We start from the raw sequence: 24,104 nt of genomic DNA on the forward strand, positions 1-24,104 counted from the left end.
ATGAACTCAGAAATATGAATCTCCTTTTAGAAATGAAATTAGTTTAAGGGAACTATGAAGTAAATCAGTTCAAAGCACTTTGTTTATTCAGGTGCTATACTATAAAATTTAAGGAAGGAGAATTATAATCCAGTGAATGAAATGAAGTCTGAGGTTGGTAGCTAATCAGTTCCTGAGTAAAATTGAATTTGTTTGTTCTCTATTCTTTTTCATAACAGATGGGTCCCTGGTTTGTTGTCATTCATTGTGAAGAAATAAGGACTTGGAACTGGAGGGGATTATGCTAAGTGAAATAAGTCAAGCAGAGAAAGACAATTATCTATGGTTTCACTTATATGGGGAACATAAGGAATAGCATGGAGGACACCAGGAGAAGGATGGGAAAAATGAAGGGGGGGAAGTAAGAGGGGGAGATGAACCATGAAAGACTATGGCTTCCGGAAACAAACTCAGGGTTTCAGAGGGGAGGGGGTGGGGGGATGAGTTAGCCCAGTAATGGGTATTAAAGAGGGCGCATATTGCATGAAGCACTGGGTGTTATACGCAAACAATGAATCATGGAACATTACAACAAAAACTAATGATGTACTGTACAGTAACTAATATAGCATAATAGAAAAAGAAATAAGGACTCTCTTTTAACCAAATTACATTATTCAGTACTAGTCTTTATACATATGAAATGTAAATCTACATATTTTTGTGTAAGGTAAGGTTTAGAGCTTTTTTTTTTTTTTTAAGATTTTTAATTAAATAATCTCTACACCCAAAGTGGGGCTCAAACTCACAATCCAGGGATCAAAAGTCGCATGCTCTACTGACTGAACCAGCCAGGTACCTCAAAGTTTAGAACTTCAGCAAAAGTGAAGTCATAAGATGTGACCAGTATAAGAGACATTGATGGCTGATACATTGCAATTACTGTTAATCACTTAGGACATAACTTGACTGAATTTCATTTTTTTATTCTTTTATTACCCAGAGCCAAGCCCCTGGTTTTCCATTAGCAGTGTGATCTCCAGGATACCCAGCCAACTATCTCTTGGCCTCAGCTGTTTACAATAAATTTGAGTTAAACAGAGTTGCTACCAACTGTATCAAAATACAGAAAACCAATTGTTCTCAATTTTGGTTGCACCTTAGAATCATGGGGGCTGAGATCGGGGAAGAGGGCAAGATATTTTACAAAATACTGATACCTGGGCCTCTCTTTCAGATATTCTGATTTAATTGCTCCTGGCTGGGGCTCAGGCATCTGTACTTTTAAGGCCTTCCCAGAGGATTCTAAAGTAAGAACCTCAGACCTATGCAGAGCTGAGTATTCTATTCAGTTCTTTCTGATTTTGTCTTCCTAAAAGCAGAGTCCATATCAGTGAAATAAAAAATACTGATTGAATTCATAAATAAAAGGAAGCTATTATACAAATGTGAAATGGATTTCTTCTGTCCAATATAGATTTCCATAGAGATAGCTGGCACTAGGTAGAAAGAAAAAGATTTTCTTGTTCATACACTTTCTGCTTCTGTAATTCTTCCTGAGCTGGAGCTCTTTAAACAACAGTCCATTCTCTTAATTTTGCTTGTATTAATAGAAATGAAAATTTACCTGCTCAAATCTGCCCTACCTTTTTTGTATTTTCTTTTAAAGTTGGCTACTTATTAAACGGGATATCATGTGTTCACAGGAGTTTTAACTATGGTTTTTGTTTTTTGTTTTTTTTTTTTTAAGATTTTATTTATTTATTAGAGAGACAGCGACAGCCAGTGAGAGAGGGAACACAGGCAGGGGGAGTGGGAGAGGAAGAAGCAGGCTTCCAGTGGAGGAGCCTGATGTGGGGCTTGATCCCAGAACTCCAGGATCATGCCCTGAGCCGAAGGCAGACGCTTAACGACTGAGCCACCCAGGCGCCCCAACTATGGTCTTTTTAAATACAATTACTTCTTTTTTTTTTTTTTTAGGAGCAATTCTAATGGTTATTAGTGATTTTTTTTCCAAAGGAACTACTTTGATAATAGAAAATTCAGGTCTTGTGGTAGGGCAAATGGATATAATTTGGGGATCTGAACCCTCAATCTTCATTACAAATCCAATAATACATTCTGCCTAAGAATAGAATAATTTAACTCAATCTTTGGTCATGATCCACGTTGTCATATTCTAATACTAAAGACTAATAGTTTTACAACCCTTTTCAAACACACAAATTATGGTATACTTCCCATATATGCCCCTTTAATAAGTGAATAAATGAAAAGCAAAATAGATGAAAAGGTTGTACATTTTGAAAATAAATTTTAATGAAGAAAGTGATTGATATAGAAAAAATGACTCAGTCTTTTTAATTTGGGGAATTCTGTACCTTTAGTGTTATAGGGGAATTCAATGACTTTAACATTTAATAACAGAGGCACCAGAAAGTCAAAATTATTATACTAATAACAAGACTAGACTATAAGGTAAATGTGTCTAAAGAGTTTTCAGTTTTTAAAGAATGAGTAATTTTGACATCACTATTTCAAAATATTTGTTTATCATTGTTATTAGTTACATACCCTGGGAGATGGCACTTTGGCTCTGATGTCTTTCTTTAGCTCAAATTCAGAAAAAATGGTAAAAACAAAGATATTACTATCTGCTCCAGTAGTCACCAAGTAACGGTCATCAAAACTAGTAGAGATGCCTTTAATACACCCATAATTATTGTCATGGATATTGAAGTGCCAGTAGTCCTCTATATTCATCAGTGAAGGATTATCCTGATTTAGGATATAGACTCGAATTGCTCCATTTTGCATTCCACAAAACATCATATCTTGGTGAATACTATGAAACATAAATTGTTCTTCATGTTAATCTGAAAATGTTTAATTTTAAATTAATTGACAAACAGCTAAATTTTAATAACAAAGATGTTATGGGCTACATTGTATCCCCCCATTCATATTTTGAAGCCCTAATGAACTATGGCAGCCCTAGCAAATTCATACAAAAGGGTAGAAGGGGAAGAAAAGCCAATTTGAAATTTGGAGCTATTATATTTGATCTTCAAAAGAATGACTGGCATATATACTTCTCGATTATTAAAGGACTATTGATTCAATTTGTGATTTCTCCAGAATCACTGCAACACTGAACCTTCGTTATTTGACCATGCAGTAACAACCTCCTGAGTAAATCCCTACAAACCAATTGTGTGAAAAACAAATTCTGACAGAATATTTCATAAAGGGACTTGAACTATAGTTTCAGAATTAGCTTTGATTCTATTTATTCATTCAATGTATTTAACTAGAAAACATTTGAGTACCCCTCCATTTGGACAGACCTTTTGAAATGAACAATATTCATGATGGACAACAACATGGACATAAATGGGATATGGTTTTTTTAGGGCTTTCTGAAATTCAGTTCACCTGAAAGTGATAGTTTGGATGGGATTATCCTCTGTATCTTCAAGAAGACGAAAATCAAAAGGTTCATCTTTCTTTTTTGCAATAGCACTACTTTTGTCAGACAGGGGGAATTCACAGTGATATAGAAAACCAGCATCATAACCACCCTGGAAAAGAGATAAATAACATAGAAGGTAGTGTTTGAACATAAGATACCTATGACCACATGAGGATTTTTATATTATTTCATATTTTAAAACCTAAAATAGATGTCATAAAACATCTATTTTGATATGATTTCTATGATTATAGATAAGGTTTTATAAAGTATCTCCATTGTCTCTTTATATGCAACTATACGATTACATAGTTATAAAACACTTTACAATAATTTGCTTTCCACTTAAAAGTCAGTACAAGAGTGATACCACTTCTGACTACCTACTGAATTCCATTTTATTTCAGGTATAATTCTGCATTTAGTATTCAGTAATAGAGTTTTGTAGGTCATGGTGTTCGAACTGGTTTTGAGTGTAGGGCATTGCTCTTCTCCCTGCGGCAATTGGCAGTTCTGGAAGTGGCAGCTGAGAGGCTTAGAAGCTCAGCAGAGCAATCTGTTGTTTCATGGGCTTAGGACGAGGGAGAGAAATTTCAGGGTCCTCCAAGGAGAAGGAGCCACAGTAAACACACCTTCCCGTGGGCTTTCCCTTGCAACCCTGGAACACTACACATTACATGTGTGAGTCTCAATCACTGACTAGATGAAAGTGATCTAGGATTTCTAGCTGCGTTCCAGAAACAAAAATAAATTTCCAGGAGACAATGGCAACATACAGATTCCCAAGTTAATGATACAGTTTTTCACATACAAGGTCAATTATTCAATTAAAAAAAAAAAACTAGGCATACTAGCTAAGACAAGGCTTGACAGAAAATCAAAAGACAAACAAGATTATGGTGGGAATGCAAACTGGTACAGACAACCTGAAGCCAGTATGGAGGCTCCACAAAAAGTTAAAAATAGAGTCAGCCTAAGATCCAGCAAGTGCACTACTAGGGATTTATCCAAAGGACACAAACATAATGATTCAAAGGGGCACATGCACCCCAATGTTTACAGCAGCAATATCCACAATAGCCGAAATATGTCCAGATGTCCATCGACAGATGAATGGATAAAGAAGATGTGGTGTGTATATACAATGGAATAATACTCAGCCATTAAAAAAAAAAAGAAATCTTTCCATTTGCAATGTTGTGGATGGAAGTAGAGGGTATTATGCTAAGTGAAATGAGTCAGTCAAAGAAAGACAAATACCATATGATTTCACTCGTATGTGGAATTTAAGAAACAAAACAGATGAACATAGGGGAAGCGAAGGAAAAGTAAGATGAAAACAGGGAAGGAGGCAAACCATAAGAGACTCTTGACTATAGGAAACAAATTGAGGGTTGCTGGAGGGGAGGTGGGTGATGGGCATTAAGGAGGGCAATTGATGTAATGAGCACTGGGTGTCATATGCAACTGATGAATCATTAAATTCTCCCCCTGAAACTAATAACACACTATATATGAACCAAATTGAATTTAATTTAAAAAAGACAAGCAGATCAAAGTAATAAGATATTGATTGAGGTATTTACAAAATGGACTTCGAATAACCAATATTAATATATTTAAGGAATTTGAAGCCAAATGGAAAATTTAAGAAGTCATCTGGAATCTATAAAAAGAAATACAATAATGGAAAAAATAAAATTCTAGAACTGACAAATAAAATGACAAATTACAAATTCAAGAGATGAGTTTGAAAGCAACTAGACACAGCTAGAGTTATGAAGCTGCAACAGAGATCAGATAAAGTAGTCAGACCAAAGCAGGAAAAAGAAAAGAAGGATGGAAAATACCCCCCAAAAAGGCTGGTGTGTGTGTGTAAAGTACATATGGGACATAGTGATAAAGGTTAACATACATAAAACTGAAATCCCAGAAGAAACAAATAAAAAGAGAGGCCAGAGCAATATTGTGGTAGATAATGGCTGTGAATTTTCCAAAACTGAATAAAACCATGTTGGGATTCAAGAAATGCTATGAACACAAGCAAGATAAATATGAAGAAACCACACCCTTTAACACAAAATTTTAAAAGCAACCAGAGAAAAAGACATACTAGTTTTCAAAGAAACAATAAGAAGGTACAGCTGGTAGAGTGGAAGACAAAAGAGGATTAAAAGATATCAAAGTTTGAAAACAAAATATCCAGCAAAAATATAATTTTTTAAAAAGGCAAAATGAAGACATTTTAAGAACCCCCCCAAAGCCCTCAAAACAGAGAATTTGTCACTAGCAGACCTACATTAAATATATTATATTATATATTTAAGGCAGAAGATGCAACTACAAAGATATAGAAGGAATTAACAGCAAGAAAAAGGATAAACCAAAATGATATCAATATAAAATACTGGTAAAATACCTTTTGGAGATACAAAAAAAATTAGAAATATATATATATATATATATATATATAAAGAAAAGATAGGACAATGGAGAGGGAAAGGATACATGGCATTAACATTTAAGTGCTCTAAGATCTTTTTTTCTCTGAGATTAGGAGAATAAATTTGTATCAAATTACATGAAGTTAAAGGTGCATATTATGATCTTTAGGATCACCTCTAAAAGGAGTAGTGGAAGGGAAGGAAAGAGAGATTAAGGAAAATTTTTAAGTACTAGAACGTGTTTATGTGCTGATAAGAATTTAGTGAACAGAGGGAAGTGGGTGATACAGGAGACGAGGTGGTTTACTGCAGGAATAAAGTATTGGAGGAAGTGAGAGGGATGGGATCAAAAGGCCTTTGGGAAAGTGTCCTTGGACAGCTGCAGGAGACCACTCATCAACCGGAACAATAGGCAAACAGACAAAACTCGTATGGATCCTCATAGGGTGTTAGATCTACTTAAGACAAGACAAGGGAAATTTTACTTTCTCAGTGAAATGTGAGAGGAGGTTATCGTTAGAAGGTGAGGGAGGGTGCGGCATGTTTGAGGGGAGGAAGAATTACATCAGTAATTTAGCAAGTGGCAGAGTGAACAGGGCTGGGCGGTAGAACGGGCCTGCAGTGTGAGCGTGGACTTGAGAACTGCAGTCAGGACTTCACAGGGAGATGGTGTTCCACAAGGTCTGCTTGGTTGCAGGCACAGAGCTGGCAAATAGTCGCATCGAGCAGAGTCAGTGTCACTACCTCTGTAACTTGTGTGCTGGTGGAGCTTAATGGTTAAAAGCATGGACTCTAGGCCCAGACTGCCCGAGTCCAGATCCTGGTTCCACCTCCTGTTAGTTATTTGACCCTGGATAAGTTACCTAACCTCCGCATGCCTCGGTTTCTTCTTATGTAACGTGCAAATTATAAGAGGGCTTATTTTAGACAGTGGTTAGTAAATCACTTAGAAGGGTGCCTGGTATAGAATAAATAGATTTCCATATTTAGCAAATAAAAATACAAGATGCCCAGTTAAATATGAATTTCAGATAACAAATACACCTAGGATAAGTATGTCTCACATAACATTTATCGGGCAAGCCTAAGAATAAGCTCTACATGTGTTCGTTATATAATAATTTTTGCCTGTGTTTCAAGGACACTAGAATTCTATCACATTGTATTATAGTCGCTTCCAGGCCTCCCTCCCTCCTGATACGAAGAAACTTCCTGAGGGCAGGAACCATGTCTTATTTATCCACTTCACCTTGAACCCCACACAATAGTAGCCATCAACAATTGTTTCATAAAACAAAGACAAAGCATCGCTACTTTCTATCCTTCTTGCTGCTTGCCTCCTTAGAAGTTGCTATCGAAGAGTTTCTAGGAAAAGTCGAACAGGGGAGAAGTTAACCCTCGTTACTCCTTGTAGCAACAATCCTCGGCTAGTCAGTGTTCTGACCTGGCCAAAAATCCCCAGATCTTTTGGTTATGAAATAATGATAAGCTTTCATTTACAGGCGTACCTCCGAGATAATGTGGGTTCAATTTCAGACCAACTCAATAAAGCTACTATTGTAATAAAGGGCGTCAATGAATTTTTTGGTTTCCCAGTGCATATAGAAGTTATGTTTACACTATACCACAGTCTATTAAGTATGTAATAGCATTATGTCTAAGAAAACAATGTACATACCTTAATTTAAAACTACTTTATTGCCCAAAATTTCTAACCATAATCTGAGTTTTTGGCAAGTCTTAATCTTTTTGCTGGTGGAGGGTCTCACCTCAACGTTGCTGGCTGCTGACTGATCAGGGTGCTGGTTGCTGAAGGTTGGGGCGGCCGCAGCAATTTCTTGAAATAAGACAATACTGAAGTTTGCTGCATCAATTGACTTTTCCTTTCATGAATTGCTCTGTTGCATGCAACGCTGTTAACATTTTATTCATAGAACTTCTTTCAAAATTAGTCAATCCTCTCACAAACCCTGCTTCTGCTTACCAACTAAGTTTATGTAATATTCTAAATCCTTTGTTGTCATTTCAACAATCTTCACAGCATCTTTGCCAGGAGTAGATGCCATCTCAAGAAACCACTTTTTTTTTTTTTTAACTCATCTAGAAGAAGCAACTTCTCATCTGTGAAAGTTCTATCATGGGATTGCAGCGCTTCAGTCCCATCTTCAGGGTCCATTTGTAATTCTAGTTCTCTTGCTATTTCTACCACATCAGCAGTTTCTTCCCCCACTCAAGTCTTGAACCCTCAGAGTCATCCATGAGGGTTGGAATCAACTTCTTCCAAGAAATCCTGCTAATGCTGATATTTTGATCTCTTTCCATGAATCTAAAATGGTGAATCCTTTCCAGAAGTTTTTCAATTGACTTTGCCCAGATCCATTAGAGGAATCACCATCTATGGCAGCCATAGCCTTATGAAGTGTATTTCTTAGACTTGAAAGTTTAAAGGACTCCTTGTTCCACAGGCTGCAAAATGGATGTTGTGCTAGCAGGCAGGAAAACCACATAAATCTCATTGTATGTCTCTATCAGAGCTCTCGGGTGACCAGAGGCGTTGTCCATGAGCAGTAATATATTGAAAGAATCTTTTTTCTGAGGAGTAGGTCTCAACAGTGGCCTTGAACCATTCAGTAAACCATGGTGTAAACAGATGTGCTGTCATCCAGCTTTGTTGTTCTGTTTCTAGAGCGCTGGCAGTGCAGATTTAATGTAACTCCTGAGGGCCAGGATTTTCAGAATGGCAAATGAGCACTGGCTTCAACTTAAGTCACCAGCTGCTTTAGTCCCTAACAAGACAGCCAACCCATTCTTTGAAGCCAGGCATTGACTTCTTCTCTCTGAAAGTCCTAGATGGCATTTTCAACCACAATAAGATGGTTGCATCTACACTGAAAATCTCTTGTTCCGGGGCACCTGGGTGGGTGAGTCAGTTAAGCATCTGCCTTCAGCTCAGGTCATGATCCCAGCGTCCTGGGATCAAGCCAAACATCCGGCTCCCTGCTCAGTGGGGAGTCTGCTTCTCCCTCTCCCGGCTCATTCTCTCCCTCACTCTATCTCTCAAATAAATAAATAAAATCTTTCAAAAAAAAAAAATCTCTTGTCCAGTGTGGCCAACTTCAGGAGTTATCTGAGCCGGATCTTCTGGAGAACGTGCTGCAGCTTCTAACCCAGCACCTGCTGCTTCCGCTTATACTCCTGTGTTAGGGAGACAGCTCCTTTCCTTCTTTTCTTAAGCCTCACTGAACCAATCTCTGCTAACTTCCAACTTTTCTTCCGCAGCTTCCTCGCCTCTCTCAGCCTTCATAGAATTGAAGAGAATTCGGGGCTTGCTCTGGATTAAGCTTTGGCTTAAGGGAATGTTGTGGCTGGTTTGATCTTCTATCCAGACCGCTGAGAATTTCTCCATATCAGCGTTAAGCCTGTTTTTCTTTCTTAGTATTGACGTGTTCACCAGACTAGCTCTTTTAATTTCCTCTAAGAACTTTTTCTTTGCATTCACAAGTTGGCCAACTGTTTAACTGTTTGGCACAAGAGGCCTAGTTTTTGGCCTATCTTGGCTTTTGACATGTCTTCCTCACTGAGCTTAATCATTTCTAGCTTTTGATTTAAAGTGAGAAGCATGTGACTTTTGCTTTCACTTGAACAATTAAAAGCCATTGTAGGGTTATTAATCGGCCTAATTTCAGGGAATAGGAAGGCTCAAGGAGAGGGAGAGAGGCAAGGGAATGACTGGCTAGTGGAGCAGTCAAAACACACACCTTACTTATTATTAAGTTTGTGGTCTTTTATGGGTGTGGCTCATGGCTCCCCAAAACAACTACAATAGTAACAAAGATCAATGATCACAGATCATAACCACAACAAATAATGAGAAAGTTTGACATACTGCAAGAATTACAAGATGTGATGCAGAAACATGAAGTGATCCGATATTGTTGGAAAAATGATGCCAATAATCTTGCTCGATACAGGATTGCCACAAACCAATTTGTGACAATCACAGTATCTGTGAAGTGCAATAAAATAGGGTATGCCTGTATACTTTTATGTCAATTATTACTTTTTTGGTTAATGGAGCTGAAATTTGTAACAAATTTATAATGAGGGAAATCTTTCTGCAATTGATCAATGTCTTATGATAGGAGTAGAAAATATATAATTAGAGGATATAGTTGTCACAACATTGTGACAGTCCTTGATATCCATTTTTCTCTTCTTCCTTATTAACCAAATCCCAATTTTATTCAGGGTGGCAATGTGACCATCTAAAAACAGCCATCTTCCCAGACCTCCACCTGGCCACACAGCATAGCTGCAAATAACAAAATGCAAGCAAAATTTTACAGGATAGTGTGGCCATTATTTTCAAAATGCCAATTAGTTTCAAAATTTAAAAAACCACAGAATCAACTGGAAGAACCTTTAGCTCTTTGCCCTTCTATCTTTAATTCTTCTCCCCTTTGACCTCCTGGAACATGTATGATTGTTATAGATGATAGCAGATATAATAAGGAGACATAAAAGAGATATTAAGATGATATGAAAACTGTAACTCACATTCATTCACCAAAATTCACACTTTCAATAGTAGTTAATAAATGGCCTTCCCAGAAGAGTTAGAAAGTAAGAATGTGCTGGAAAATCATGATCATAAACTATATTTGATTAGGGCTGAGATAAAAATTATGTATTACATTATTACTCACCAAAGAAACCCAGAACTTCCCTGGCACAGAGTAAAAGCCACAGAGGATGCGACAGGGAGTTGATGGAATAAAGATTTCAGGTAATGGCTCCTCTTGCTCTTCCTCCTCCTCCTCTGCCTGTAATTCCTTTTCTCCATCTTCTCCCTTCTCTGCCGTGAACTGCTTCCTCCTTTCTTCCTTCTCCTTTTCCTTCAACTTCTTTAGTGTCTTTCTCTTTTCTATTTCTATTAATCGCTTTTGCAAGAGATATTAAGATATAAAAACAACTGTAAATCATTCATTCATTTACAGTAAGGGGATGACAAAGAAAGTGGAAGGAAGATAGGGTCCTAGAAGAACTCACAGCTCTTATGTAAAATAATGTCATTTAAAGATAATTATCAATTTGGGGGATATATTTTATCATTATCATTTTCAAATCATTTCTGTATTACCCCCTTCAATCCTAGTTTTATAGAAATTATTTTCTTATTTTTTTCCTAAGAGAGAAACTAAATACAATTTCTTCCAGTCTATCACCATCAAACCTGAATTAGGTAGATCAAGATAACCCAAGGAAAGTTGTTCCTATTTTTAGTAATACTGTTAGACCCTCTGTGTCTTTCAGATGGTGATTTCCAAACCCACCTAATGCTGGCATCCCTACCTCCCATCTTTTAACCTCTTTTTTTTTTATCCCTCAATTATCCTACTAATTTATATGATCTCATCACATCAATCCCTTCCTCAAAATCTCACAGTGGGAGGGGTGATGAACAGCTTCTGCACAACGAAAGACAGATGGAGACACAGTAATGAAGGGAACCTCCATCCCCAAATGCTCTGAACTGCAGTGAGAATGGATAGTACCGAGAGAGTAGGAGCAGATTTGTCTGCCCTGGGACACAGGGGGGGAAAAAAAACAACCACCACCACCAAGGTTTAAAAGAGTAACTAGTAAAAGGTGAAAGATTTATATGATCTGAAGAGAAATCAGAATATATCCAAAATCTATAAAGAACTTATCAAACTCAACACCCAAAGAACAAATCCAACCAAGAAATTGGCAGAAAACATTAACAGGCGTTTCTCCAAAGAAGAGCTACAAATGGCCAACAGACACATGAAAAAGTGCTCAACATCACTGGCATCAGGGAAATACAAATCTAAACCACAATGAGATACCACCTCACACCAGTCAGAATGGCTAAAATTAACAAGTCAGGAAATGACAGATGTTGGCGAGGATGTGAAGAAGGGGGAACCCTCCTACACTGTTGGTGGGAATGCAAGCTGGTGCAGCCACTCAGGAAAACAGTATGGAGGTTCCTCAAAAAGTTGAAAATAGAGCTGTCCTACGACCCAGCAACTGCACTACTGGATATTTACCTCAGAGATACAAATGTAGTGATCTGAAGAGGCATGTGCACCCCAATGTTTATAGCAGCAATGTCCACAATAGCCAAACTACAGAAAGAGCCCAGATGTCCATTGACAGATGAATAAAGAAGATGTGGTGTATATATACAGTGGAATATAACACAGTCATCAGAAAAATGAAATCTTGCCATTTGCAATGATGTGGATGGTATTATGTTAGGAGAAATAAGTGAATCAGAGAAAGACAATTATCATATAATCTCACTCATATGTGGAATTTAAGAAACAAAACAGAGGATCATAGGGGAAGAGAGGAAAAAATGAAATAAGACAAAACCAGAGAGGGAGACAAAACATAAGAGACTCTTAATCATAGGAAACAAACAGAGTTGCTGGAGGGGAGGGGAGGGGAGTCGAGGGATAGGATAACTAGGTGATGGACACTGGGGAGGCTATGTGTTGTAATGAGCACTGGGTATTATATAAGACTGATGAATCACAGACCCGTACCCCTGAAACAAATAATACATTTTATGTTAATTGAATTTAAATAAAAAACAAATAAATAAAATAAAAGAGCAACTAGTATATAAAAGAATCAACCTTAGAACCCTGCCAAACTGCAGGGAGCTGCTGGAAATCTCTGCGGGTCAGAAGGGCTGGCGAGCACGACAATTTATGCTCCCCCTCCACCATGACAGTGTGAATGGGGGGAGCAAGATCTGGGCACCCTAATCAGTGTACCACATCAGTGAGCCCAAGGCCGCTAGCCCCTACTAGCCCCAGCAATCTCACCAACGAGGATCCAGGGAGGTTTACACCAGCACACCCCCAGATAGCCCTCACCACAGCTCCAGCTGCTGTACCAAGGGGACATAGGTGTGAAGCGTTCCCAAACACTCCAGGTCCACACCACTTTTGCTTCAGAAGCTTGCTAGGGCACCCCCAATTACAGAGGGCTCTGGGACCTTTTGGCTGATGCCTGCTCTGGCCCCAGCTGTCCCACCTGGAGGCCCGCCCCTTTAGAGAGCACAGGTGTCCCCCAGCCCTGGCTCCCATTACCCTACAAGGGCAGCCCCTGTGCAGCATACCCAGGGGCCCCCAGCTGTACCCACTTCAGCTTCAGTTGTCCTACCAGGGCACCCTCAGTGTGGAATGCTCTTTTACACCCTGGCTTGTCCCCATTTCCACTTCAGCTGTCCTGCTAGAATGTCTTCTACGTGGAAAGCCAGGGACTCCCCAGCTTATACCCACTTCAGCTTCAGCTGGCCTGACAGGGCACTCATGCACAGTATGTGCTTGGACACCATGACCTGTTCTGGCCTGGGCTTGTCACCCAATCAGGCCACCCTCTGCAATGAGCTTCCCAGGACACTTCAGCTTGCACTGACTTCAGCTTCAGCTGTCCTGCCGGGGTACCCTCTGCACATAGAGCCCCAGCATCCTCCAAATCTGCACCCAATTCAGTTTTAGTTGTCCTGCCAGAATGTCCACTGCATGAAGAGCCCTGGTATCCCCCACTTGCACCCACTTCAGCTCCAGCCATCTCACCAGGTCAGCCACAGCACAGAATGCCCTGCAAACCCCAACCTTACACCAGCTGCAGCTCCAGCCAGCCAGATGAAGTCACCCAGTATACAAAGGGGGGACCATACACAAGACCATTTCTTCAAATTTAGGAGAAGTAGCTGTTCCACCTAATTCATAGAAACAAACATGAAAGTCAAGAAAAATGGGGAGACAGAAGAATACATTCCAAAAGAAAGAACAAGACAAAACCTCCAAAAAAGAACTAAATAAAAAGGAGATAAGCAATATGCTTAATAAAGAGTTTAAAGCAATGATCATAAAGATGCTTACCTTGATGGAGAAAAGAAGTAAAAGTACTCAGGAAGCCTTCAACAAAGAGATGGAAAATATAAAAAAGAATCAGAGATGAAAAATACAGTAACTGAAGTGAGGGAGAGAAAAAAACACTAAAGGAAATCAACAGATTACAGATGCAGAAAAATTAATCAGTGATCTGGAAGAGAGGGTAATGGAAAGCACCAAACCGAACAGCAGGGGGAAAAAATTCAGGATAAGTTAAGAGATCTCTTAGACAACATCAAGCAAACAAACATTCACATTGTAAAGGCTCCAGAAGGAGAAGAGAGAGAAGGGAGCAGAAAACTCATTTGGAGACATACTAGCTTAAAAACTTCACTAATCTGGGAAAAGAAACAGACATCCATGTTCAGGAAGCACAGGAAATTCAAAACAAGATGAACCCATGACACATAATTATTAAAATGTCAAAGCTTAAAGATAAAAAGAATTGTAAAAGTAGCAAGAAAGAAGAAGTTACTTACAAAAGAAACCCCATAAGGCTATTAGCCAGTTTTTCAGCAGAAACTCTACAGGCCAGAAGAGAATGGCATTATATATTCAAAGTGTTGAAAGGAAAAAGACCTACAACCAAGAATACTCTACCTGGCAAGGTTATCATTCAGAATAAACAAAGGAGTTTCCCAGACAAAGAAAAATTCAAGGAGTTTATCATCCCTAAACTGGCCTTACAAAAATGTGAAGGGGATTTCTTTAAGTAGGAAAAAAAAGAAACACGCCATAATTAGAAGAAAATTATGAATTAAAAGATGTAAAATATGAGGACATATACATAAAATATAGAAGGTACAGCATAGGAAATATAGTCAATTGTACTGTAATAGTGTATGGTGACAGGCGGTAGCTACACTTGTGAACACAGCATAATGAACAGACTTGTTGTAGCCCTATGTTGTGCACCTGAAACTGATGTAACACTCATGTCAGCTATACTGAAATAATAAAAATGTCTTCAAAGAACAGGTGGAAAAAAAAACAGAACAGGAAAAAAGAACTCACAATGGAGCTCAATGGTCTAGAATTAAATAGAAACATCTTGGTTGGCTATTTAAGAGCCCAAATGCTTGTCACAGATTTCTGCCTCATACCTCCCACATACTGCATCCCTCTGTCTCAACATTCCATTCTTCATTTTCTGAAAACACCAGAACTCTTACAGCTCTGCCTTCCCTCAGGATGTTATTGCAGCTCTTATTGTCTTCCTCTCCTTTTTCATCCTCTCAAAATCCTTCTCATTTTTTAAGTACTAAGTGTCCCCTCTATCTAGTCATCTTTGATCCCCTCTTACCCCTCCATCAAACTTAGATTCGTTTCACTCCACACCCCTAAAATTATTTTCTTTGCACTGTGATTTTAATATCTGTTCACTACTGCCTTCTAATATAGTCAGCTGCTTCCTACGAGCTTATAAGCTCACTAAAGTCAGGGGAATTGTCTTATTCTTCTTTGTATTTCATCAGCACTTTTATATAACATACTATTACTCAGCCATAAAAAAGAATGAAATCTCGCCATTTGCAATGATGTGGATGGAGCTAGAGAATATTATACCAAGTGAAGTCAGTTAGAGAAAGACAAATACCATATGATTTCACTCATGTATAGGGTCTAAGAAACAAAACACATGATCATAGAGGGAAAGAAGAGAGAGGCAAGCCAAGAAAGAGACTCTTTTTTTGTTTTTTAGAGGGGTGTGCAGGGCAGAAGGAGAGGGAGGGAGAGAATCTTAAGCAAGGTCCACACCCAGCATGGAGCCCGGTGTGGGGCTCCATCTCACAATCCTGAGATCATGAACTGAGCTGAAATCAAGAGTTGGATGCTTATCTGAGTCACCTGGGTACCCCCAAGAAACAGACTTTTAACTGTAGAAAACAAACCGATGGTTGCCAGAGGGGAGGACATGGGGGATGGGTTAGATAGGTGATGGGGACTAAGAAGGGCACTTGTGATGAGCACCAGGTGATGTACGAAAGTGTGGTATCACTATATTGTACACCTGAAACTAATATTACACTGCATATTAAGTGGAATTTAAATAAAAACTTGAAGAAAAAAGACATTTTATATTCTAAGAGAAAACAGATTAGAAAATAATGCTTCAAGGATATCTCATACCAGAATCTTAGATTTGACACTTGAGAAATGAAAACATTTTATGTGCATGTCCTTGATTTCATAGGAAACTACATCACGATTTTCCTCTTCCTCCTTTATGGTTGGAAATGGAGTTTCAAGAACATAGCCATTCTCACAAATAATCAGTAAAGTACTGTCAGGCTGAAAAAGAAAGATTAACGTGTCATTCACATTTAGGCAAATTTTTAGAAGCATAGTTCAAAAAGATCATAAATCAGGAAAAATATAATTGCTACATATATTAACCATTTTTGAAATCCTTAATTCCTCACTGCAGTAATGAGTCATCTTATTAATCACTATACACAATTATTAATACCTATTATATCATTAATAAGCTAAGTGTTAAAATTAGATTTAGATTTGTTTCCTGTATAGATGCCGTAACACATTCTCTGAGCCAAAAATGCAGCTGTGAAATATTTTAGCCCAAAGAGCAGAATATTTAAATTAGGACAGCCAAGGAAACCCTGCAGCATGTGGATGGCATAGTCAGTCTCAGCAGCCTTTAGTGGTCATTCTCTACCTGCCCAAGTTCATTAAATGTGGATGTTCCCAAGGTTTTTGTCCTCTTCCCTCTTCTCTCACTCCATAAACATTCTCTGGGAAATTTTATAGCCAACCTAAGGCTTCATTACCACTCACGCACAATTAGATTCCAAATTAATTCATCTCTCTAGGCCAGACCACTCTCTTGATCTCCAAAATCACATATTTAACCATGTCTGGGAAGTCCCCATCTTGATATTCCGTAGACACATTATTCAAAATGTTACTTCACTCAGTCATTTCATTCTGTAATTATTTATTACGTATCTAGTCTGTATTTGGCATTTGGCATTTTGTGGCATATGTCTGATACTATGGTGCTTACCTCCAACAAAAGAGCCTGTCCTTGAACAAATCCTATAAATAAATGTAAATTATAACTGCGACAAGTGTTGCAGAGGTGCCACAAGAGCAAAGAAGGCTGTGCAAGGCAGGGTGTGTGCTATACAAAGGAAATACCATGTGCAAAGATCCTGTGGCACATGAGGGCTTACAAGGAAGTTACGGGCTTGGATGGTAACACCTAGGTCAAGAGAACAGAGTGAGAAGAAAGATTGGGACAGAGCCTTAGGGAAACAATACTCAGTAATGGGGTGAGGGAGGCTGAAAAGGAATGGCAAGATGTGCAAGCATGAACCAGGAGAGCATAATGTCACAAAAGTCAAAGGGAGATGGTATTTCAAAGAGAAAGTAGGTGTTAACAGGGTCAAATGAGGCTAAGAGGTCAAGAAAGATTAAGAACTGAAAATGTTAAAATAGACATCACTGGTTTCTTTACAGGAGCTGACTTGGTAGAATGATGAGACTAGAAACTAGTTAAGAGTCCATAGGAATAATCAATCCTCTTGGAAAAGTCAGGAGGAGAAAGATGGGGCAGTAGCTAGAGGAGAACAGAAGGTCAAGGAATTTATTTTTTTGTTCACGGGAGATACTTGAACATATTTAAATACTGATAGAAATGATCCAGGAAACAGGGGAGGTTAAATTTACGACAGAAAAAAAATTGGTAGTATGAAATCTTGAAAAAAGTGGAAGAGAGTACAATTCAAAGGACAGGAGGCAGAACTGGCCTCACGTGGGAAGGGAGAGGGTATCTATTACAAAAAAGGGAAGAGGGCAAGTAGATGCAGAGGTAACAGGATATTATGTTGGGTAGTGGGAAGGTGAGGGATTCCTATGCAACTTTTCCTTCTAAGGACAAACTGCCAACAGTTTGCACGAGACCTAAAATCCAAACAGAATGCTGTGTCCTAGAGCTTTAGGCATTCTTGCAGAGAGGAGGAGACAAAGTTGAAGTTCAAAGCTACAAAAACAATTAGGACTTGGGGATATGATCCCAGAGGGAGAGGAAATGCAGAAAAGCGATCCTGACATTCTGTTGGGCCTTTGCCTTAAAGCATTTATATAACTCTAAACTGCGCGGGAGCGGAGTTTGTTCAGTTCCTACAAATGGTCCATTATTTTTCACTTCATTTTCATTTATTTGAATGCTACTTTTATGTATAGTATTACGCTTTCATCTAGGATATTAAAGAGGAAGCAGGGATGTTTAGAATGCATAATCAAAGAAGCTTGAAGTATGGTTAGAGGCAGGGAAGAGACTGGAATAATTCTCAAGATTTTCTGGTTATAGCTAGAGAGAGAACAGTGGTTCCAGAATAATGCAGGTGAAAGAACCTGTCTTAGAGAAACTCATGTGTTTCATTTAAACAGCTCAAAATCTCAAGATCACCAAATTCTGTGAATTCTACCTCCTACATAGCTCTTGTCCGCAATCTTTCACACCCTGGTCACATGTCTGGAACAGAGCTGCCCAGTAGATCCCCCTGCCTCTCATCTGCCTCCCCCATAACTTCCCACTGCTGCCCAAAGTGGTCGTGGTAGCGACCATGGCAGGCAGAGTGATTCTGTGTGCACATGTGGAACACCCTTACTGGAAGCACAAGTTATAATCAGCAGACAGAAGTTTAATGCATTCAGGAAGGCAGGAGGTCTGACCACGAAGAACTGGTGGAAGCTAACAGCTAGGGCTAGTTGGACAACTGAAGCATGCAGCATATCAGTTACACCTGGTAATTTGCTCTTTTCCCCATCTTCACTGAAATATAACATTGTATAAGTTTAAAGAGTACTATGTGATGGTTTGATACACGTATACACTGTGAAATGAGGGTAATTTACTTTGACATTAATAATTCCCATATATAGGAAACACAAGCACTAATTGGCAGCACTGCCTGAAATAACTTCTGAATTATGTTGGCAGTTTTGGTCTCTTATGCCTATTTAAAAAAAATTTTTAGCTTATTTTGAAAGAATTATTTTTTTAAAGAATTATTGATTCACAGGAAGTTGCAAAAACAGTATATAGAGAGGAATCATGTACCCTTCACCCAGTTTCTCCCATGGGTTACCTCTTATGCAGCAACATCAAGACCAGGATTGACATTAACATAGAATGTGTGTATAGCTCTATGTCATTCTATCAAATGTGTAGATTCATGGAACAATTCACTGCAATCAAGATGCAAAACTATCCCATCACCATAAAGATCTTCCTCAAGATGCCCCTTTGTAGTCACACCCACCCCCTTCCCACCCACCATTCCTAACTTTTTTGGTTTTTTGACTTTGAATCTAGAGAAATGATTAAAGGATGCATATAATATCACAGGTCGTGTTCATGCTTTAACACACAGGTCCCTTTGCAGCTTTCATTTCCTTCACCTAAATCACCTGAACCCACCTTCTCTCCAACTACACATATCCTACCATTTCCTCAAGATTAGGTAAAACACTAATAACTTATGTTAACTTATCCCCTTCTTGATATTTCCCGGCTCTATATTCACAGCACATATTGTCTATACCACTGATATTTTAGTCACCAATTCCCTTGTGAAATCTTGCATTGTTTTGTGATAGTTACTGAACTTCTAAAGTAGGTACTTTTTTCTCTTTCAGAAGAGATTGCTTTGTACTGCTTGTGGAGTCCATCATCAGTGCCTAGCAAAGATGAAAACAATGAGTATTTGTTAATTAAAAAATTTTTTTCTAGATACTATATTGTTATAGCCCTTTTCTTTAGAAGAGTTCAAAGTAGATTATAGAGGTTACTTCAATAATTCTGACACTTCCATGCAGTTCAATCAGTATTATTATCCTAAAACCCAGGACAGCACCTGGTTTAGACATTAAATCAACATTCAGATGACAGAGTTATCCTATGTTGAAACTTAGGGAAATTAAAGGCATTAAATAAGATCAATAACCGATACTGAAGCACCAACTGTTGTTAGGAAAGAGTCAGTGGAAGATTAGAAGAGAAATAGAGGCAGAAAAAGGGTAGAAGCAAAGCTATAAAGATGAGGACAAGGACATTCAGACCTTAAAACTGACCTTCTGAATGTCAAAAGGACTGAGAGACATTCTGATGTGTGTATCTCAATAAAGTCACCATAGTTAAAGCAAAGCCTGATATAACCCAATGTTTTAGGAGGGAGATCATGACCACCTATTTAGAGAATGGAAGAGAGAGGAGGTGACGAGTGGGATGTGGGGCTCCTCAGTGACGCTCCACTACCCAAGCTAAGAGCATGTCTGGCCCCTCACTGCAGGACCAGGAGTAGGGCTAATAATTCCACCTGCTATTCTCTATCTTCCAGATCTTCATTATGCTGTGATTGAGATTTAAACATGAAGACAAATAATAATTACTTACATGGGAGTTTGAAGACCATATTAACTGGCAAACAGGTCCAGGAGTAGTAATATACCCTATTGGCTTATAATCCTTTTCTACCTCAAAGAAGAAGACAGTTTGATCTTTACTCTAAGAAAAAAAGAAATACCCAACAAATATTTTTTTTTAAATCTATTCCACAGAGTACAGAGTAGCACTTACTAGCTATAGTATATCCACTGTATATCTATACCCACAATAATCATATATCCCAGATTATTCTGGAAAAATTCTTATTTCAAATATTTGCTTCATTTCCCCCATGAGAACATTTGACAAACCAAGTGTTCCAGGATGTGTTTCTGAGAGAATGATCACCATACCTGTACATAGGTTAGCTCACAAAAATTCCACAAAGCATATACTCACTTATTAACGCATTAAGAATGTACAAGGGTATTCTCTTCACTTACAGCAATTCTATATAAGAACATACCAGTGTGGTAAAATATTGGTTATACATAAAACATAACTCCCAGTTGAAAATTTCTACTCATTTGAAATAAGCATTAGCACTCAATTTGCAAGAAAATTTTGAAATGTCACACACAGACTATACTGAAAGAATATGAACATAGGGGCGCCTGGGTGGCACAGCGGTTAAGCGTCTGCCTTCAGCTCAGGGCGTGATCCCGGCATTGTGGGATCGAGCCCCACATCAGGCTCCTACGCTATGAGCCTGCTTCTTCCTCTCCCACTCCCCCTGCTTGTGTTCCCTCTCTCGCTGGCTGTCTCTATCTCTGTCGAATAAATAAATAAAATCTTTAAAAAAAAAAAAAAAGAATATGAACATAAAGAAACTATGGGTTTTTTTCTAAAATGTACATCAACAAATAAGTTATCATCACGTAGGAACACGGATAAGTTTAACCATGAAAGCTCAAGAGGAAACAAAAGGAAATCTACCACTTACCCCTGTAGCTAGAATTTCTCCATCACGTTCATAAGCTAAAGCAGTGACACGAGCAGTATGGGGTTTGAAAACCTGTCTCAAATTAATATCTGCATCAGAAATTTTCTTCCGTCCTGCAAAAACTGTGAGCCCTTTTGGATCGTAAAGTTCAAGTATTCGAACCACCCCATCTTCGAATCCTACAATAATCTGTGCTCCAGTGTAGTTTACCTTGAACAAAAATTTAATGTAACAAATCTGAAATTAGTTGATTAAGAAAGTTGGACAACATAACCAATAACTCTGTATTTTATTTAGCCACATAATTTAACATTGCTCATTGGTAATTCCTTGTACCACTTTCTGGTAACCTCCATCTATTCTAGGACAGTTCCTTATCACTGCTGATGATGGATGGGTAAACAATGGCAATTCAAACACCTGAGGCACAAACACTGGTGGAGTGTGTCTACCATGTGCCAGGCACCTATCACCAGCAACTCAAGGGTGAGGATAAACAGTTTGTCCCTGGTTTCACAGAATTTATGGTCCAGGGGGAGGACAGACATTAATCACACAGATGAATGCAAAATTATGAACGGAAATAAATGCTAAAGGAAAGAAACAATCTCTGAGGGCATATAACGAAAGCTGAGCTAGACTGAGGGCTTCCTTCAGGAAGAGATGGTGGAACGGAGACCAGAAAGATGCCCAGAAATTAAGGTCAGGGAGATGGGAGAAGCACTCCTGGGAGAGGATAGAGCTTGTGCAAAGGTTATGTGGCAGAAAAGAAGCTAAAGAGGGAGATAAGCAAGGCCCAGGTTGCAAAGCGGCTTACATGTCACATTAAGGATAGTGCTCAGTCCAAGAGCTGTGGAAAGCCATCGAAAGCTTTTTAGTTGGGGGTTTGGGTACGTTTGTGTGTGCATGCATGTGGAAAGGGTGACATGATCAGATTTGCTATTTTGAAAATGTCATCTTAGCTGCATTGTGCAAACTAGAACTGAAATGGCTGAGGTTTGATGCAGGGAGACCTTTGGTGAGACCTTTAAAGAGATGGCTGCCTTACTCCAGGAGAGTAATTGTGGTCACTTGGTCTGAAGTGGCATCATGGAGAGAAGGGATACGGGCATAGTTTAGAGAGAGCTATAATGGCCCTTTTTGGTGACAACTGAAGACAGGGGAGAAGGGCAGAGGGAGGTGTCAAGGATGACTGAGACATTTACTGAGATAGAAAACAGTGGAAGGGAGCCAAGCGTCTGTGTGGTTTGTTGTTGCTATTATCGTTTTGGAGGGGGGCTGGTTGGAGTCCTGCAGAGCATCATGAATCTAGTCCTCGACATGTTGGGTTTGAGGTTCCCTTGGAGATCTCAAAATGAGGGTGACACATCATCTACAGCTCAGAGGAGAAGTCTGGGCTGGAGAAAGAAACCTAGCAGTGTCTGAATACACTAAATCTGCTTTCATGGGACAAAGGCGAGAGCCCTGATATTCTTTAGAGCAGAGTGATCATCGCTAAGGCCAGGCAGTTATGAGTCTTGGTAATAAAAAAGCTGTACTCCATCCAACTTCAGTTGAATATTGTTAATTTGCTATGTGCCTAAATGTACTGGGGAGGCACTAGAGGTTCAAAGAAGAATAAAGTGTATTTGTCACCCATGAAGAGCAGTCTGGTGGGAAAGAGACAATAAAGCAATTCATCTTAGTACATTGTGATAAGGTTCATAAAATTGGTATGTATCACAGAGGAAGGGGTGCCTAGCTGGACTTGAAGGTAGGGCCACAGAGGGCTATTCAGAAGAGGATGTTTGACCTGAGCGGAGTCATAAAGATACGGAGTTTTCTAGAAAAGCAAGAGGATATAAAGACAGGGCATTTAATTCTATCATGATATCCAATGATCATTGCTTGGATAGGAGGCTAAAAAAGGAAACATTCTATGAACATTGTACAACCATCCGTATAAATGATTTAATTATATGGCTGTATTTTAAATACTTCAGGTAAGAGTGTAAATGAAGTAGGATAAAGAGTCAGCCAGGTTTGTTAAGCAAACACTCTGGTTTCTACCTATTCTAACCTTATTGTTCTGCCTCTACCGCCTGGCCTGAGTTCTCCTCCTGGTCTTGATTTCATCATGAAATTCTCCTCCATTCCAGTCATTTCCACATTTATTTTGGTCCTGGAACATTTTCTCTTTGATTTCAACCCAAAACAGTAAGGATAAATCACTCCCCCAAATACTCCCATGATATTTTAAAAACCTAGCTGCAAAATCTTTGGCATGCCTGCCATACAGAGATGGCATTTAAGTCCCCCCCCTCCTTGAATCTGGGTGGGCACTGAGACTGCTTCGCTCAAGTGAGTACAGTACAACTGACATTATATGACTTCCAAGGTCAGCAGCATCTGCCTGTATATGGGAATGCTAAATCTGGGAGTGCTGAGCTGCCATTTAAAAAGTGTGTGCCTGCCCTGAGGCCCCCATGCTGTGCACAAGCCACGTGAAGAGGCTATCAGGTAGGCACTCCTATTGACATCCCAGCTTAGCCCAGCCTTCAACCCAGGTGCCAGACCGATGATAAAGAAGCCTTTACATGATTCCAGGGCCCAGACATGATGAAGCAGAGACAGTCCACTGCTGTTGTCACCTATCTGGTTTCCCAATCCAGACAGCATATGAGCAAAATAAAATGACTGCTGTTTTATGCCACTACATTTTGTAGTAGTTCATTACCTAGCAATGGATAGCAAGGACAACTCCCTATCTCTGCCTAACTTTTTTCCCATAGGTCTTATCATTATCTAACACATCACATATGTTACTTTTTTCTTTTTCTTTTCTTTCTTTTCTTTTTTAAAGATTTTGTTTATTTATTTGACAGAGAGACAGCCAGTGAGAGAGGGAACACAGCAGGGGGAGTGTGAGAGGAAGAAG

General features: G+C 39.0%; 1 protein-coding gene and 1 long non-coding RNA gene across 6 annotated transcripts in view; one reads left to right on the forward strand and one right to left on the reverse strand.

The window, feature by feature from the left end:
- The window catches only part of LOC117801916, a 44,140-nt gene extending 43,839 nt beyond the window's left edge, over window positions 1–301 (forward strand). Inside the window, exon 3 of the long non-coding RNA XR_004624738.1 lies at window positions 219–301. This is a non-coding gene — a long non-coding RNA (uncharacterized LOC117801916). The remainder of the gene's footprint in view (window positions 1–218) is intronic.
- The window catches only part of CFAP44 (cilia and flagella associated protein 44), a 143,976-nt gene that overhangs the window by 63,920 nt on the left and 55,952 nt on the right, over window positions 1–24,104 (reverse strand). For 4 of the 5 annotated variants that reach the window (XR_004624728.1, XM_034658557.1, XM_034658577.1 and 1 more), the window contains 6 exons: window positions 21,188–21,397; window positions 20,254–20,364; window positions 15,963–16,124; window positions 10,602–10,835; window positions 3,415–3,560; window positions 2,554–2,824 (listed from right to left, as the gene is read on the reverse strand). Coding sequence is in view for 4 of the 5 variants with exons in the window: in XM_034658557.1 (XP_034514448.1) it covers window positions 2,554–2,824; window positions 3,415–3,560; window positions 10,602–10,835; window positions 15,963–16,124; window positions 20,254–20,364; window positions 21,188–21,397 (1,134 nt within the window). In the remaining variant the exon portion in view is untranslated. The remainder of the gene's footprint in view (window positions 1–2,553; window positions 2,825–3,414; window positions 3,561–10,601; window positions 10,836–15,962; window positions 16,125–20,253; window positions 20,365–21,187; window positions 21,398–24,104) is intronic. The other variant, XM_034658567.1, reaches the window with a different exon arrangement.

Source organism: Ailuropoda melanoleuca, chromosome 1 (assembly GCF_002007445.2).
Source record: "Ailuropoda melanoleuca isolate Jingjing chromosome 1, ASM200744v2, whole genome shotgun sequence".
Classification (NCBI taxonomy): Eukaryota; Metazoa; Chordata; class Mammalia; order Carnivora; family Ursidae; genus Ailuropoda; species Ailuropoda melanoleuca.